Below are 16,420 nucleotides of genomic sequence, written 5' to 3'. Positions count from 1 at the left end.
TTCAGCAGGCATCCACCCAGAGCATGACTTACTCAGACAAGGATGAAAGGGAAAGCATCTTGCCCAATGGACGTAGCATTTCTCTCATGGACCTCCAAGATCCTCACACGGCTCACAGCGACCACGCTTCTATTATGCACGACGTGCCTTTGCGCCTGGCCGGCAGCCAGCTCTCCATCACGCAGGTGGCCAACATCAAACAGCTTTGGGAAACTCAGAGCACGCCCCAGAGTGCTCCTCAGGTGAGAAGGCCTCTGCACCCAGCTTTGAACCAACAGGGCAGCCTCCAGCCTCTGTCCTTCCAGAACCCAGTTTATCACCTCAACAACCCAACCCCCCCACTGCCCAAGGCCTCTGTGGACTCCAGCCTGGAGAACCTGAGCACTGCCAGCTCCCGGAGCCGAAGCAACAGCGAAGACTTCAAACTTAGTGGACCCAGCAACAGCAGCATGGAGGACTTCACCAAGCGCAGCACGCAGAGCGAGGACTTCTCCCGACGGCACGCCGTCCCGGACAAGCACATCCCCATCGCTCTGCCCCGCCAGAACAGCAGCAGCCAAGCACAGATCCGGAAGATGGACCAAGCCGGGCTGGGCGCCAGGGCCAAAGCTCCGCAGTCGTTGCCGCACAGCGCTTCGCTGAGGAGCACGGGCAGCATGTCAGGGGCCATGGTGACTGAACCTGTTCAGAACGGGAGCCGGTCCCGGCAGCAGTCCTCGTCCTCTCGAGAGAGCCCTGTCCCCAAAGTGAGGGCCATCCAGAGGCAACAGACGCAGCAGGTAAGGGAAGTCTTGTCTTTTTTTTTCCCAGATGCTTTCTGCTTTGATAGCTGCGTTGACCTTCAAAGCTTTTTGACCTTTGAGTTGAATCGAGAGTACTGGCACTTCAGCAAGTGACCAGTCGCAGGAGTAAATAGTCATGCTTGTTACCGTTACAAGCTAGCAAGGCTGTCAAAAGGAACAAAACCTGAAAATTTCCCTGAATTAAAATAGAAGCAGCTTTATTCCACATCGTAGTTAAGATTGCCACGTGAGACTGTGTTTGCCCTGTGGTGCTAATTTAAAAGCATAGCTACACCAAAACAGGGAAATAAACACAGAAAAAATACCATAGACTAAAGCACTGCCAAAATAATAAGTATGTACGGTTGTCTTAAGCGTGGAGTAATCTCTATTTCACCATGATGCAATAATCTGTGGATGGTCCCCAACCAAACACTGGTTTTTCGTTCATCATCCCAAACTATGGCTAAGGCAAGCACTCTCTGGAAAGGAGTGTTTAGACATACCAACTCCTAATGCACTTTATCAGTTGTTAATAGGCGACTGTAAATCAAGATTTTCCTGTCAAAAAGCCAACATTCCTTTACCTTAAAAAAAAAGACGAAAAAACTCCCCCCCCAAAAAACCCTGTTGTGATTTGCTGTGTATGAAAATCTCTTCCTAAATTAGTTTAATGTTAAAGAGAAAACAAGTGTTTAAATGCTTGGCATTGCAGCAAAGGTAGAAAATGTCTCAATCTGCATTTCGGAGGGAAGGTGGTTGTTTTTAGAAATATCAGGTTAGTGTGTAGAGACTTATCAGCTGGGCAGGGCGAGGCTCTTGAAGGGGGCAACACCTGCGCTATTCCATGGAGTTAAGTGGGTTTTTTTCTGTGGTCACTGTGTGGGTAACCATGCTCATGGTCAATTTAGCTTACCTAGTATAGACGGAAGATTTTTTTAAGCTCTGGCTCTTCATGAGACCTTCTAGGAAGGATGCTGTTCTGTGCACGGGCGAGGACTCTCACTCCATAAAGCTGCAGCCCCCGAGGTTGAGGCCGCACTGTGCTGCTGATGAAGCTACACGTATACAGAGCAGGAGGTTGTGACCCTCCTCGCTAGCAAAACGCACTAGTGACGAGCTGGTTATGCAGGGGAAGGCCATTGGCTTGCGAGGGAAAGCTGGCATAAGAGCTTCGTTGCCAGTGTGGTGAGCTCCTGCTCTGCCAAAGGTTTTGCTGGGATCCCCGCTGGTGCAGCTCTCTTGGCAAACTCCCCAATGTTAGAGTTGAAAGGAGGAAAACCTGGATCATGCCTGGGAACAAGCAACTGGGGCTTCAAAACTGCTTTGATACCTCAAGTTCATTAAAGTACAAGGAGATCAGAAGCACTGAATCACAAAGCAGAGCCTAATATGCTAAGTTAGTAATAACAAAAGAAGTTGCGTATTATTTGAAGTGCATATGTTTGTGTCCTCCTTTGGAGCCTGCTCTTTTTTCCATTTGGGTGTACAGACATTGACAGGTAAAGTACATTGAGTACGACTAAGCCTGGAGTGGAGGTGGTTGAAATTTTTAGGCCAATAACAAGGATAAATTTGAAGGATAAACTAACTTTGCAGCTTTCAGGTGTCCAGTGTGAACCAGTATTGGATGATCTGCTGTTTTATTTTGTGGTTCTGTGCTGTATCCCAGGCAAAATCCCCCGGGGAGCTGGTGCCTCTCCTAAGGGCTTGTGATGGAAAGTGCCAACATAAACACACAAAGAACGCTTTACTTGAAAGATGTTAGGGCAAGGAGGAGCAAGTACAGAAAGAAAGGTAGCGTGTCTCTGGGCTCTGTACACCTTACATGGGTGTATTTACAAGGCGTGTTCAGTTAGGTGTTAGCAAACCCCTGGCTCTCCTCATCTTAAATTGATAATTGCCCAGCTACCCCCAAGTAAATCGGTTCCCTTTGCTTACTTGGCATCAAAGCGATTGTCTCAGACTTCCCTCTTCTCTGGTTACTTTTTATGTTCAGCTTCACAGATGCAGGCAACTCTGGCTTCATGGCAGAGTCCTTCCCCCCTCTTGTAGGCGATGTGCATCTACTTATTTTTCCACTCTGCTTTCCATACTAATTGTTTCCACTGGATTCATCAGAGTACTTGCTCCTGCTTTACTCAGAGGAATCAATTTGTTCTTTCCTTCCCCACACCCTTGAGAAAGGCCTTGAAGTGTGCCAAATCCAGTGGCCAAAATTTTTTTGAGGCAAATTCCGTTACGTCCTTTTAATTGCAAATTATCGTGCGGAATTCTGTTCTTATTTAAAAAAAGAAAAAGAGAAAAGAGAAGCTGGACATGTTCTTTCTGGGCATGTTCTTTCTCCGCATGCTTTGTGGGCGATATAATTATTAGACTCTGTTCTCTACAAGTCGCATTTGTTTCTGAATGTAAAGCCTGGGCCCTTTGTTTGCTGGGAGAGGTCACTTCTTGCCTTCCATTTCCATTTAGTAGGTAGGTGGGAACAGAAATGTCAGTGTGTTCCTCTGGAAGAGAGGCAAAGAAGGGGATTAATACATGTTCCTAGCAGCCTTTTTCTTTTTTCCCCCTTTTACTGGAGTGTAACTCATAACCCATTAGCATGTGAAGTGCTTGCCATCTACTTGATCTTTGTAGGCGTTTCTGAGATTGGCTGCTGAAAATATTCTGTCCTGCAGCCTGCAAGGTTGCTTGGCAAGGTTTGTTGCTGTGTTACAAGGCTGGCGATGTCACTTACAGTCACCCTTCCACTGTCTTAGTCCTCCATAACTCCACTGAACGGCAACACTGTCCATGGGAATGGAGGTTAACATGATCTCTCGCCTGACTCTCGTAAAAAAGCTGTTACTCACCCGTAAAGAGCTCCTCGCCAAGACTGGGACTTGAAAAGTCAGGGAGCACATTTCGCTTGGGTACAATGCTGCAACGAGGCGCTGAGCCAAAGAGCTGCTGGAGCGCAAGAAGAAGCTCCAGCTGTTGGGGAGAGAGGTCAATCTTTCACATTTCTCAAAAAGTTAAGACAGCGTTGCTCTTTCAAGGGTAATTATGCTAATTCCTAGGCTTATAAACTTGTCTTTGTCCAGGAAAATTGCTTGGAATTTGTAGCAGACTCTATTTTCCCCAGCTAGGCAGAGAGCTTCTTGTTTCTTTTCTTGGCTTCCTCTTTGGATTCCCATAAAGTTGATGTTTTACAGTTCTCCCAGTAAACATCACCGGCCCCAACGTCCTTCCACAGACTTGCCTGTGTGTGTGTCTGTGCTACAATAGACCATGCAAATGCAGCGATAACGCTACACCCCTTTACCACTTCTAAGCCCTGCTGTGCTCTCTCGGATTCGTTCAGCCCCATCCTCCCTCTCAAAGTCCATCCACAGCCCCATGGAGAAAGCTTCCAAGTTAAGCTCCTCAAGGCTCCCAAGAAAGGGATCTGCCCTACCCACACAGGCTGCAAGTGGAGCTCTGGTCACTCTGCTTGCTTGGTGTGAGAAATCGCAGGTTTGGAAACTGAAAACCTGGGAAAGGTGAATGTGAGCAGGGTTTGTAAACAAGAACTTTTCCAGAGGGAAGCTCACTTAGAGAGGAGGAAATTCTCAAGTACCTTGATTTTAGAGGGACTCAAGTGCTGTGGGTGTAAAGTCAAGGAAGGATGAAGTATCTCTGCAAGAAAGGTTTTGGAGATCCCTTGAGATGGATAGATTCATGGTCATTTTTCTCCTCCAAATAAACTGGATTTTATTGGCGATTTGTATGTAGTTTCTCTGAAAAATGCTTATAGTTATCTCTGTTCCAGGTTCAGTCACCCGTGGACTCTGCCACAATGTCACCAGTGGAGAGGACAGCTGCGTGGGTTCTCAACAATGGGCAGTATGAAGAAGTAGAGGAGGATGCAGAGCAGAATCCAGATGAAGTAAAGCATGCTGAAAAGGTAGATTTTATTCTGCACGCAACTGACTCGAGGGCTGCTGGTGAGTCCTGCCCTGCAGCCAAGTTCAGAGCAACTTCAGGCGCTGCTGTGACAGAGCCACGCTTTCAGACACAGGTTCTGTTGGCCCAACTCCCTGCTGTACATGCTGTCACACATACCTGTAGTACAGCATCCCATGCTACAGAGTAACCCACATACAGGCTGTAGCATGCCAAACTAACAGAACTGAGAGTTTATACACTACGGGCTGGTATTTGGCACTTCCGTGTGTCATGAGTCACACTGCCTAAGTGTAGCAGATCCTGCTCAAGTCATTATTTTTTATGACAACACTATAGTTACAGTGTACTGCCATTTTTCTGTGCTTGCAAAACATTTTAGTGATCATTAAACTCCACTTAAAAAAAAGAAATCACGCTTGTTAACCTGACTTGAGTATAGCTTAGGATATGCTAAGTGATTGTACAAGGCTCTATAAATGCAATTCAGTCTTCATTAGTAGCTGCATTTAAATTTTGTCTGGGCTCCAGCTGAGGCAAATGCCTGTTCATCTAGGTAATACAGTATTTCTGGGCTACACAGATATGTCTTTTTTTAAGCACATTTATTTTCAGGAGTAGGTACCGTTTTTCCAAATACAGTTACATATGTTGCTATGATGATGAAGTTTAGTAAAAGTTTTGATATTTTGAGAAGGCAGAGAGGGAGGAGTAGGAGAACATTTGGTGGACAAGAAGCAGGAACATGGGATTATTAGGAAAGGTGAATGGACCCCAGACAGAGTGGAATATTCGTGGCACTGTTGCAGAGGCAATTTCCCACAGAGACAGAAAGTAAACTTAGAGGCTCTGTTCGGTGGTGAATGATTTGCTCTCTCTTCACACATGGTTTCATGCTTTGATTAGGTCCTGAAGAATGAGGTGTTTGGGTCCCATACTGGTCTGTTTTTAAGTTCGGTCACCTCAGGATGTTTCTGCAGTTGAGCACTATCAGCAGCTGCTGTCTGGGAACCGCTCGAGTCTGGAGTAACTGGGGATGTTACCAGTCAGGGCTGAGGAGCCATGTCAGAGCCTACAGGGTTGGAATAGCTCAACAGGAGCGTACACGTTCCTCGTCTGTGGTTGCCCACAGTTGTTTGCTTGGCACTTGCTTTACTTCTATCAATTTATTTTTCATGGAAAAAAGAAAGTCCTTCTGTGAACAGCGGTAGCGGATTATAATGATCCGATCTCTTCCTTTTTCCATTGCATCCAATTCTTTCCCTCTCTCCTTCCACCCACAGTATGAACAAGAGATAGCGAAGCTGAAGGAGCGCCTGAAGGTGTCGAGTCGGCGGCTGGAGGAGTACGAGCGGCGGCTCCTGGTGCAGGAGCAGCAGATGCAGAAGCTGCTGATGGAGTACAAGTCCAGGCTGGAAGACAGCGAGGAGAGACTGCGCAGGCAACAGGAGGAGAAGGACAGCCAGATGAAAAGTATCATCAGCAGGTAAAGCTTTGGGACTGCGCGGGAAAAGCAGCTCTTTGATGCTACAGAAGGTCACTGTGTGGGCTTCTTGACGTCTCGGGACTGTTACCACCCTGCCTTAGAGAAGAAGAAACAGGGATGGAGGCGTGGATTGCCAGGAGACTGAAGGAAGATATTTAGGAATTTTTAACCCTGGTCTCTTGTTGTACTTAAAGCAGGTCTTCTTGCTTTGTTGGGAGACTGTGCTCAGGGCAGCAGTTCTTCAGAGTGGTTGTATTTTGGCAATGTTCACTTGGAGAATAACAAGGTTGGGCAGTTGGGAGGGTCAGATGGATAGATAAGTTTTTCCAAGTGCAGCAGAATTATTCTCTTGCAGAGCCAGGACAATCAGAGAAGTGAAACCAACAGGACAGAGTACCTGTACACTCTGGAATAATTTTGAGTAGTCCTGATTTCTACCTCTTTGCTCATCAGACTCATGGCAGTTGAAGAGGAGCTGAAGAAGGATCATGCAGAGATGCAAGCTATCATCGATGCAAAGCAGAAAATTATTGATGCACAGGTAAGGAGCTTGGGATCTCCAAGAACCAAGTGTTCTGTGTGTAGAACTCATTTTTTCCCCCCTATCCTCCTGCCCCAGCATTGGTATCTAGGTCTTGAGTTGGTAGTGGCCCATGGTGTTGCACACTTGACTTACTGCCTACCAGGAGAGAATTGGGATTTTTACTTAATATAGCCTGCGATGTTTGCCACTGGGCTTTGAGAAAGCCTGACAACAAATTGCAGGACCAGCTGCTTCTCCAAAAGCTTTTTTTACTTTGCGAGATCCCAAGTTGGGGTAAAGGAATAGCAGTGCACCGTGTAGACCTCGTTCCAGGGAACTCTGGAGAAGCTGTGCCTCATATGCAGCGCGGTTTAATTGCCACGTGCATGCGTCTCAGCTACGTGAGCTAAAAGCATGGCTTCAAACGTTCCAGTCGAGCAAGGAGAATGCTTGCGATGGAGCATTGCTCTGTGTAACGTCATACGTGGCATTTCACCTCATCCGACTGTCCTGGCAGAACGCCCACTTCGCCACAAGCCCGCGGTGCTCGTCTCAGTCGACACCGGTCAGCTGTGGGAAGTGGGACCCAGCAGGTGATGCATGGGGGTGTGTCATGGGGGGTCATCTCAGCTTCTCTTCCGTGTCTGTGCCGATCCTGGAGAGCAAAGCTTGTCCAACAGAAGCCGAGACCAATTCGATCTCTGCCTGCCATGTTATGTTTGTGATATTTGCATTTGGGGAACATCTTTCCTGCTTTGAGCTGTTTGGTAGTTCTAACTATAAACTTTCCTTAATAGATTATCTGAAGAAAGTGATCTGTTTTGGGAATAACTCAAGTTATTTCAGAAAGTTGTTGCAGGGAGCCTCAGTTGAATGTTATTAAGGGTGGTACTGATATATTAGAATATAGGCCTAACTGAGCACAAAAGGGCATACCCTGGCCATTTTTTTCCTGTTTGGTAGCTGGCAATAATAGAAATGTTTGAGCTCATATAGAACTGTGGGAAAAATATAAAGTAGAAAAAACAAAAAAGCTGTGTTTTTAAAAGCCTGGTAACACTGTGAGCGTATTTATAGCAGATTTCTTTTTGATAATTTGAGAAATTCTGTTGTTCCTGCTGCCTCTGCCTGTTTTCCCACAGTTCTTCAGAAAGACCTCCCATAAAAGCTGGATTTTTGGATCTGTGCCATCTAATCTGAATACATCACCTGTGTACAGTAACATGGCACTTCTGTTACCTAGCCTTGCAGAGCAAAACCAAAATCCTACTGGAATTGCACCATATATAGTTCCTAGCTGTTGTGCAAGATACTCTACACGGAGATACCAGTGTAGTCACCCTTTCTAGATGCAGCTCAAGATTAAATCGTTCCTGCAAGGGCTTGCACTCAAAATGCAAAGTGAGAGTGTGCCGCACTGGAGGGTGAGCAGGAATGTAGTCAGTCACTGTATTTTTTTGTTTTATTTTATTTTTGTGATGGTGGGGGAACAGTGCAGCAGCCTCCAATCTGATCAAGGAGTATGGCAGGTGGAAGCTGGAGTAGAAGTTGAATGTACTGGGCCATTTTTTGGAGATGAGGTGCAGTTAGGCCATCTTACTGTTACACACTCATAAAAAGTGGATTTTGGAGGGGAGGATTTGAGAGGTTTTGACAGGGTGAGAAACTTGCCCTTCCCTTTGTTAGCTGTTGGTGCCAGCAGGCTCTCTGCCTTGCTGTGAGGTTATGGACTAGTGAGGTGGAGAGCAGACTGGTCGGATCCCTCCGTGTCACCGAGTGGCAGGGGGGACTGCTGCTGACTTGTGAAAGCTTCCAGCCCTCAGGGCTCGAAAGGTGTGGTCCTTGATCATGCTTGATCAAATGATGCATTGTTTGTCAGCTGCAGTGGAAATTGCTGAAAAAAAACCACTAACAAACCGGTAGCATTAAGGATTCCTCTTTTAATCTGGCACATTTTTGTTTTCAAGTGCTGTTAGCTACTTGAGCAAGCAGGGTCACCAGCAAACCTTAACTGCTTCAGAGCTGGCCAGTTCCTGGGGGAAGTTGTTATTTCCCTTTCAGGGGAAGAGCTGAAGAGGAAACTTGTGTGAAGGGTTCAGAACAGGCATGCCAGAGGAGCCCGAGTGTTTGCTGGGTTCTGCAGCAATCCCTCTAAGCCATGCTTCTAAGATTTTTCTTAGTCTGTGATTCATTTGGCAAAGGGGTATAGTAGTGGCTGAAGGAAGAAAAGGCCTTTTTTTACTTCAGATTTATGGGGTAGAGTTGGAACCTGGCTTATTGCACCTGTTTGAAGAGCTAAATGGCCGCTGGGAAACGGCACTAACCGTGGCTTCTTGTGCTTTGTGCTTTGGCACAAGATTCCTTTTAGGACTTGCTCTCTCACTGCGTGGTCAGGCACAGGAGGATGCCGCCTTCGGGTATCCGCGCTGTTGGCACCGGCTCTCGGCAGCGCCTTCCATGCGCTGGGATTCCGGAGCCCGGAACCAAGCAGGGCTTAGGTCTGGATAAACTCTCTCCTCAGAGCAGCGGAGCTGCAAAGAGTACTGAGCCCAGTTGCTATTGCAAGTGACATCTCCGCTGTGTTAAATTACAGGTCATAAATGGGGATGAGATAATTCAAACAGGCAAGTAAAACCTGATCAGTTCTTTAGCTGAGCAGTACCCAGTCCTGGCCCAGCGCACTGACCTCCTACCCATTCCAGCTCCTCCCACTCCCCGTGCCCGATTCACATGTGTTAGAGACATGTTTGTGAGGTCCTATTTTCCTTTGAGCCTCTGCTCCACCAAGTTCATGCTTTTAAGATTGATTTTTCCAAGCACACGTGCCCAGCTGTTTTGCAGACTGGCATAGCAAGCGCTCACCGGTGCCTGAAAATAACCAGCCTTTCACTTTTTAACTCCTTTGGAAATAAAAATAAATTACATATTGCAGATGAAATTTGAGGAGGAGGATCTTTAACTTGCTGAAGCACACATTTCTGCTGAGGCAGTTGTGTTTTGCAGGCTTTATTTCAGCACGAGAGGCAGAGCTAAGGCCTTTAGCTCCTCTGTTGTCCGTTCTGTTTACTCTACGTTGGCTGGATCGGGGCAAGTGCTAGGGCAGGCTAGAGCCAGCCTTGCTGTTCGTTCATTTCTCGTGCCTCCTCCTCCTCCTCTGTGTGCTCTGCTCTACGGAGCTTAGTCCCTTCAGGGCTGCGATACAAGCAGTACTCCAGTTCTGCTTTGTTTTTGCACCCTGATGTGTCCCCCCATGGGGAACACCCACAAAGAAGAGCAAGCGTGGCTTGATTACTGATGTACCACACGGCTGATGTGCTGGGATCCAAATCTGAAGGAGCTGTTGCAGCACTTAGGTCTCCCGAGCAGTACATCTGAACTGTCCCTTAATGTCTGTGCCTCCTGTGCCATTGTTTTTCCTTCCATTTTGTTTCTTGATGGGCTGGACTGGGAAAAGTTTCCTGTATGCAGCTTTTTTTATCTTTGAAGTAAATCAGCCATTTTTTCTTCTCAAAGAAAAAAAAGCCAATCAGCTGGTAGCATGGAGAGCATATTTACCTTTTGCCACCTCTGTTGCTGCTTTGTGTGGCTGTAGTTTTTTACTTGTTTTTTTGAGTGAAGACAAAAGTTGTCCTTTTGAATTGTGCCACCAGCCCTTTGGCTCAACCCTCCAGTGCTCTGTCCCCCTGCAGATAATCTAGCTGATAGTAGGCTGGGTTTTGTTGATGTGGGGTTTGTATTTTTCACAAATTTAGTACATGTCCTTTAGCTTTCCGCTCAAAGCGGAGGCTGGAGCTTTCTGTGTCAGAAGAACCAAAACTGGGATGTGGGAATCCTGCGTTCGGCAGAGCCCAGGAGCCCCTCTGAGCTGGAATGGGTGTAGGAGCAGTGTGTTCCGTGTTTGTTCTTTGTGTTCTGTCGATGGCATCTCCACCCACACCGCCCTCTGCCCCTTCACCTCACATAACCCCCCTTAGTTTTAGCTTTTGGCTGCTTCTTCTCTATGTTGCTATTGCACCCTCACTCCTGCTGATGACTGCAGGCTGCCATTATCTGCTTTTTTATTATTTATTTATGTATTTATTTCAAGCATACCATGAGTTTGTTCTGAGCACACTCCATCCAAAATACAGAGACAATGGCCATTAGATACCACTTGCACTTTTCTCTGCCGGATGAAACCTCCGCCACTTTTATTTTCGGCTGCCTGTTTCTGTTTTTCTAACGTATGTTTTTTAAAAAATAAGTAAAAGTAAATTGGCTATTGTTATTAACACCAAGACCCTTCCTTCTCCCCTATCTCCACTGTGGCAAAATACTGCTTTTCCACTTGCCTCACTCGGAGGCTGGCTGGATAAAGCCATCATGACGGGATCAGTTTGCCAACGTGACTTTGACTCCCTGTCACCTTCCGTCAGGTGAAAAGGGCCAGGGGGGCCTGTGAGAGGCCTGTGGCATGCAGAGGCTGCATTAGCTCAAGAAAACAGAAAGAGGCAGACATCCCATCTTACCAGAGAATGTTAGCCGAGCTGCCTCTACCTAGAAACCATCTGAAGACCCTTGTGGCAGCCCTGGGTCCTGGAAGTTCCTCCCTGTAACGTGGGCTCAGTGGGGCGAAAGCGTTGCGTCCGTCAGAGGAGCTCTGACTTTGTGGGGTGTTTGTTGCAGGAGAAGCGGATCGTGTCGCTGGACTCTGCCAACACGCGGCTGATGAGTGCCCTGACACAGGTGAAGGAGCGCTACAGCATGCAAGTCCGCAATGGCATCTCCCCCACCAACCCCACCAAGCTTTCCATCACGGAGAATGGTGAATTCAAAAACAGCAGCTGCTGACGGGGCAGGTGCTGCCGGCCATCTCCCCAGGAGAAAGAGCGAGAGGGAGCAAGACTTGAGAAACCTTCGAAATGGCGCCTGCCCCCCCTTGCTTCCCCTTCCAGGTTTACATAATGCTGCTAATAAAATGGAAAAGAGGTAGAAGAACTCTGAAAAGGTGGGCTTTAATCCCCACTCAAGGCCAGGAGAACCAGGCTCCCGAGAACAAGTCCTTCCATATCACTGTGTAAATAGCGGGAGCTCTTGGGTTATGTACAGAAAATGCCAATGTAATATACCAAAAGAACGTGAATACTGTAGATTTTTTTTTTTAATTATTGCTATTTTTATTATTTTTTCTTCTCTTGTTGAAAAGCACTGCAGTCCTTGGAGGAGGAGGAGGGGAGTGTGAGTGCATGTGTGTTGTGGGTGAGAGCGAGCGATGAGCAGTGGGTTACGTTAGACGGCAGTGATGTCCATCAGGCCGGCTGATACATGAGTGAAGTGAAATAGTAGTGAAATGAATTCTATGAGAAAAAAACTCATCTGCTGGTTTTATTCCCCCTCTTCTCCAGCCATTCTTTAACTGAATGCAAACTCGATAGTGAATATTTTAGCGAGAAAATTGGCTCTTGCTGAGCCCTGTACTGGCTTTCAGTCGGACTCCTGCAGAAAATGGTCAGTCTCTTAGGTGAAAACTTGGAGCAGGAAGCTCTTTTCCTTGCATTTGCACACAGTCAGGCTTCCCATCAAACAGATAGGGGGAATCTGCAGTTTTTCAAGGTAGGATTCCTTCTTTTGGTTTTTTTACCCCAGTTCTAATGTGGTTTTATATTTTCTGTTTTGAGAATTTACAGACCTGTAAATACTTGAGGTTTTTTTTTAAAAAAAAATAATCTATCTGATCCCCGCTTTCTGCACCATGTGGCGGTGGCAGCCGGAATCCGTTCTCAGCTCTCCATTGGGAACAGTCAGGTTAACGCTCCAGGAAAAGGGCTAACCAGCAGGTGCTTGTGCCCACCAAAGGAGACTTCGGTATGCAAAACTGCCCTTTTTCCTAGAGATTTTCTATATTTTAACTCTCCTGCAATTTCACAATTTCAGGCACTAGCTCAGCCAGTCTAGTTCCCATGAAAGGTGCTTTCTGCAGATTTGTATTAAAAGATCTTCCATTTCCGCTAAAATTTTCCCTTCTCTGGATATGTTAAAGGGCGTTTTTTTTTAAGTTCTGCACACACCAGTTTTTTCTTAAGGAGTTTTGACTAAGCTTTCATCTCCAATTACTTTTGGTTGCATTTCATAGAAACATACTTACAGGCTGTATGTGAACGCATATATAATTACAAAGTGACCTTCTCGTGGAAGATAATGACATTCACAAAGTGTAAAAGATTAACAGTAAATGACACAGTATTGTCAATTCTCATGATTTCATCAGATGGCACAATATTTAGTCTGAGAGGTTGTTTTATAAAGCCCCAGGTTATACAGTCAAGTAATAGCATGTGAATCTTCCCTTTGAATTTTTCATATATGTTTCTAGCCCTCAAAGTAAATAAAATTATTACAACAGCATTTGAAATTTTGAGTTACAGAAATGTACTGGTATAACAGTGAGTGCGATTAACCATTCAAACGCATTATGGAAATTATACATTAGGAAAGTCGACTTCAGAATGAGACAAAACCTCCAGGGGGTGCCTTGCTGTGGGGTGTGTATAGCAAACCATTTGAGCTGTAGCTAGGAACAGGTAAATGAGGTGGCTGTGGGGGTGCCTGGATGAAACCGTGCAGTCTGTGATATGGAGAAGGTCAGAGCTGATGCTCTGCTTGTCCTTTCTGGCCCCAGTTTCTGAATTCTAAAATTGAACTGCATAAAAAATGTAGGAGTTTCTATGCTGATTTCTTGACTTCCAGAGCGACCTGCATTGCCTTGAATGTGAAGGATTGGCACTATTGAGGACCCAGGTTTGTTTGCACTTTGGACCTGAATTAATCTCGCCTCTGTGGGCAAATGTAGCTTGTGACAGAATGCGGGATGTTAACTGTTCTGCCCTGTTACTGTGTTCTGATACTTCAGTTAGACGTGTATGTCGCGCTACTAACTATGCATAAATAGAGAGACCACATCTCCTGCACTGGAGGATGCATAAGAAAAATGTGTATGAACCTCTCCTAGCAAGGCCTTGACTGTTGGATTACACCTAGAGAAGTCAGATCAAAGCTTCTCCAGGTGCTCGGATGTGACATGGCACTCCAAACGATCCCGTCTTGTTCTTGGAGTATCCGTTGCAAAGTCAGCACTGTCTGACACACCTGGGGTCGTGCTCTGCATTTACTCAGTAGTGATTTCTTTTCCATACTTCCCAATCCGTCTTCCAGCTCTGGGTCATCGCTGGCCTCTTGATATTTCCTTCCTCAAACTGTGCCTTTAAGTTCCTTCTTTCCTCCACACATCACAGCCGTAGGCAGTCTGTTGAGTTTGTATTAATGTGCCCTGTGAGGACCTCTCTTATGAACCCTTTTTTTGCTGAGAATTTTTGTGTGATCTGCATCTCCCCTTCGCTGTGTGCTGTAATTACACAGCTGCATCGCAGGAAGTTTGTTCCCAGAAGAAGAGGTACCGTTCTCACAGCTCGTTGCTAGTCTGGTTGTCTCTCTTCTATTTCAGTTTCTACCCTAAAGTGCAAAGTGTACTCCTTAACTCCCGCTGTAGCGGAGAAGCTGCCTGTTGACCTAAAAGGGGGTGAAGGTTGCAGACTCACAACTGCTGTGAGACTGAAATTGATTAGCTGCAGAACAGAATGTGCGCTCCTGAGTTCTGCAGGCAGCTGTCTCTCCTAGTTTGTTACCAAGCAGCTTTCTAGAGAAATTTTAAGCTGCCTCGAGCTGACAATATGTGAAAATGCCAGCTTCTATTGTGTCCAGTCTGATAAAATTCAAGTGGCACTAAACCACGTGGCAGCCAAAAGGTCTGTCTGTTTCGCAGCGAGAGCCCTAACTGGGCCTGATCACTTTGCGTTTAAAACTAGTAGCCAGTGGGTTTCTGCACGAATGAAAGCAGTAAATTGTGGAAAGCCCAATGATGAGCATGGTAAACATGAGGTTTTGGTTTATACTTTCAGCAGAAGCATCAAGCCGTGTCTAACGCCGTAGCAAGGGACTGCTGCTCTTGTTTGGGAACAGCAGAAAAAAATTGAATAGCCTATAGGAGACGTCCTCATGTATTCCCAGATTTGAAACAGACAAGTTGCCCCATCCTGGCATCTCGATCCTTGCTGGCCTAGGATGATACTTCCCAAACCACAGAGCCCCCCAGGCTCCTGAATTCTCAGTTCACATGGCCAGCGTGGCGGGGCAGGGACGTTCAGCAGCGTCTTGTGGCGGCCTGTTGCCACATCGGTGTGTGCAGAGCATGCGAAGAAGGGAAGTGACCAGCACAACCTGGGACAGGCTCTAAATGGAGAAGAGAGCAACACGGCCTGGGAGCAGCATCCTGCAAGTGCCCGTGTTGCTACTCTATGAATTAAGACTTTTGGCTGGCTGCTTTTTTAATAGAAATAGATTTCACATCCAGGAATTGCCAACTGTTATTGCTCTGGTTTGTTAGAAATGGGCAGCTATACATAAAGAGCACAGATTAATACAGTGACACATTTTGTAACATTCCTCTCCAGTGGCGTGACTCAGGCAGGGCGTCCAGAGGAGTTTGGAAAGGGATGTGTGTATTTTCTAGTTAGAGGCTATGAGGTGTATCCAGTGATAAATTCTGTATCCATCTAACAAGTTGTCCAAGAAATGGGTTTTATTTTACGTTCTTGCAGTTGCTTTGCGTTGTCTTGGGGTTTTTTTTCTTTTTTTAACATGTTATATTAATTTAATGTTTTAAAGCTTGCTTAAACCTACCATCTTTTAAATTCCTCTGAAAAGTCAATGACTGAAGTCCATCAATTTTATATCGGTGCCCCTGGAATGTGTCAGCAGTACCTACCTGCTAAGACCACCATGTATGAATGAATTCTGTTTGCATTCCACCAACACGTCTGCGTCGTTCCTGGAGAATAATTCCTGTCTGGGTTGATCCATTACATGTATTTCCATCAGTGACCAGCCTGGTCAGCCAGAGGTATGCACCTGAGTGTAACAGAGCAAAAAGGGTTAAATTTAGGCAGATGCTTTTAAGTATTTCCTTCTCCACAGTAAGTTAACTCCCATATGAGCGAGCATGTCATTACAGATCATGCCTGCCAGGAATCCTACCTGTAAAAAAAATAGATTTTCTGTCTCAAGGGCCTTAATAAGAGTGTTACTACACAGAACTGTTTTACAATGATAGCTCTAAATAATTTATTTTTTATTTCAACAAAGTACATCTTAAAAAGTAATAAACTTGTTTTTCAAGCTGTATTTTTATGCTAGTAGCACTGGACTGTTTGGTCTCTGAGATCCATTTCTGCATTTCATTGCCTGGGTTTGTTCTAAAGAAGATTTATTTTTGTTCTGTGAATAATTTTTGAAGGTTCTTGTAATATGTACAGATATAGATACATTTGAGGTCTTTTATTGATATTCCTACAAAGAGTACAAATAAACTTTAACTTTAAACAGTTTGGACTCAGTACGTCTACGCTGATTTAAACTTCTGTGCTCTCAGGTTGTGCTTGTGACTCGTGTCTCTTAAAGAGGGTGGAAGGAAATTCAGCAAAACTTTATTTTTTTGGAAGAGAGTAACTCCCTTTTGACACCTGGAGCTACCCGAGCAAACCAGTGGGGTCCACGGCTGAGCAGAGCAGCAGGATTAATTCCTTTCTGGTGTTTCTGTGGCTGGGAGTTTTGCTGCGGTGTCCAGCCTGAGTCCCGGAGCTCTGCCTGCCCGTCCCGCGGTGACCTTCTCGG

At 45.9% G+C, this 16,420-nt stretch overlaps 1 protein-coding gene across 1 annotated transcript in view; it reads left to right on the top strand.

Moving 5' to 3' along the window:
• RASAL2 (RAS protein activator like 2) overlaps positions 1 to 11,545 on the top strand; it is a 94,894-nt gene extending 83,349 nt beyond the window's left edge. The window contains exons 13-17 of the mRNA XM_009865320.1: positions 1 to 779; positions 4,573 to 4,707; positions 5,990 to 6,192; positions 6,646 to 6,733; positions 11,381 to 11,545. The exon at positions 1 to 779 is cut by the window's left edge and continues 92 nt beyond it. Of these exons, the coding sequence (XP_009863622.1) occupies positions 1 to 779; positions 4,573 to 4,707; positions 5,990 to 6,192; positions 6,646 to 6,733; positions 11,381 to 11,545 (1,370 nt within the window). The remainder of the gene's footprint in view (positions 780 to 4,572; positions 4,708 to 5,989; positions 6,193 to 6,645; positions 6,734 to 11,380) is intronic.
• The last annotated feature ends 4,875 nt before the right edge of the window (positions 11,546 to 16,420 follow it).

The sequence above is a fragment of the Apaloderma vittatum genome, unplaced genomic scaffold (assembly GCF_000703405.1).
Source record: "Apaloderma vittatum isolate BGI_N311 unplaced genomic scaffold, ASM70340v1 scaffold8692, whole genome shotgun sequence".
NCBI lineage: Eukaryota > Metazoa > Chordata > Aves > Trogoniformes > Trogonidae > Apaloderma > Apaloderma vittatum.
This window is presented reverse-complemented; position numbering and strand designations above follow the sequence as displayed.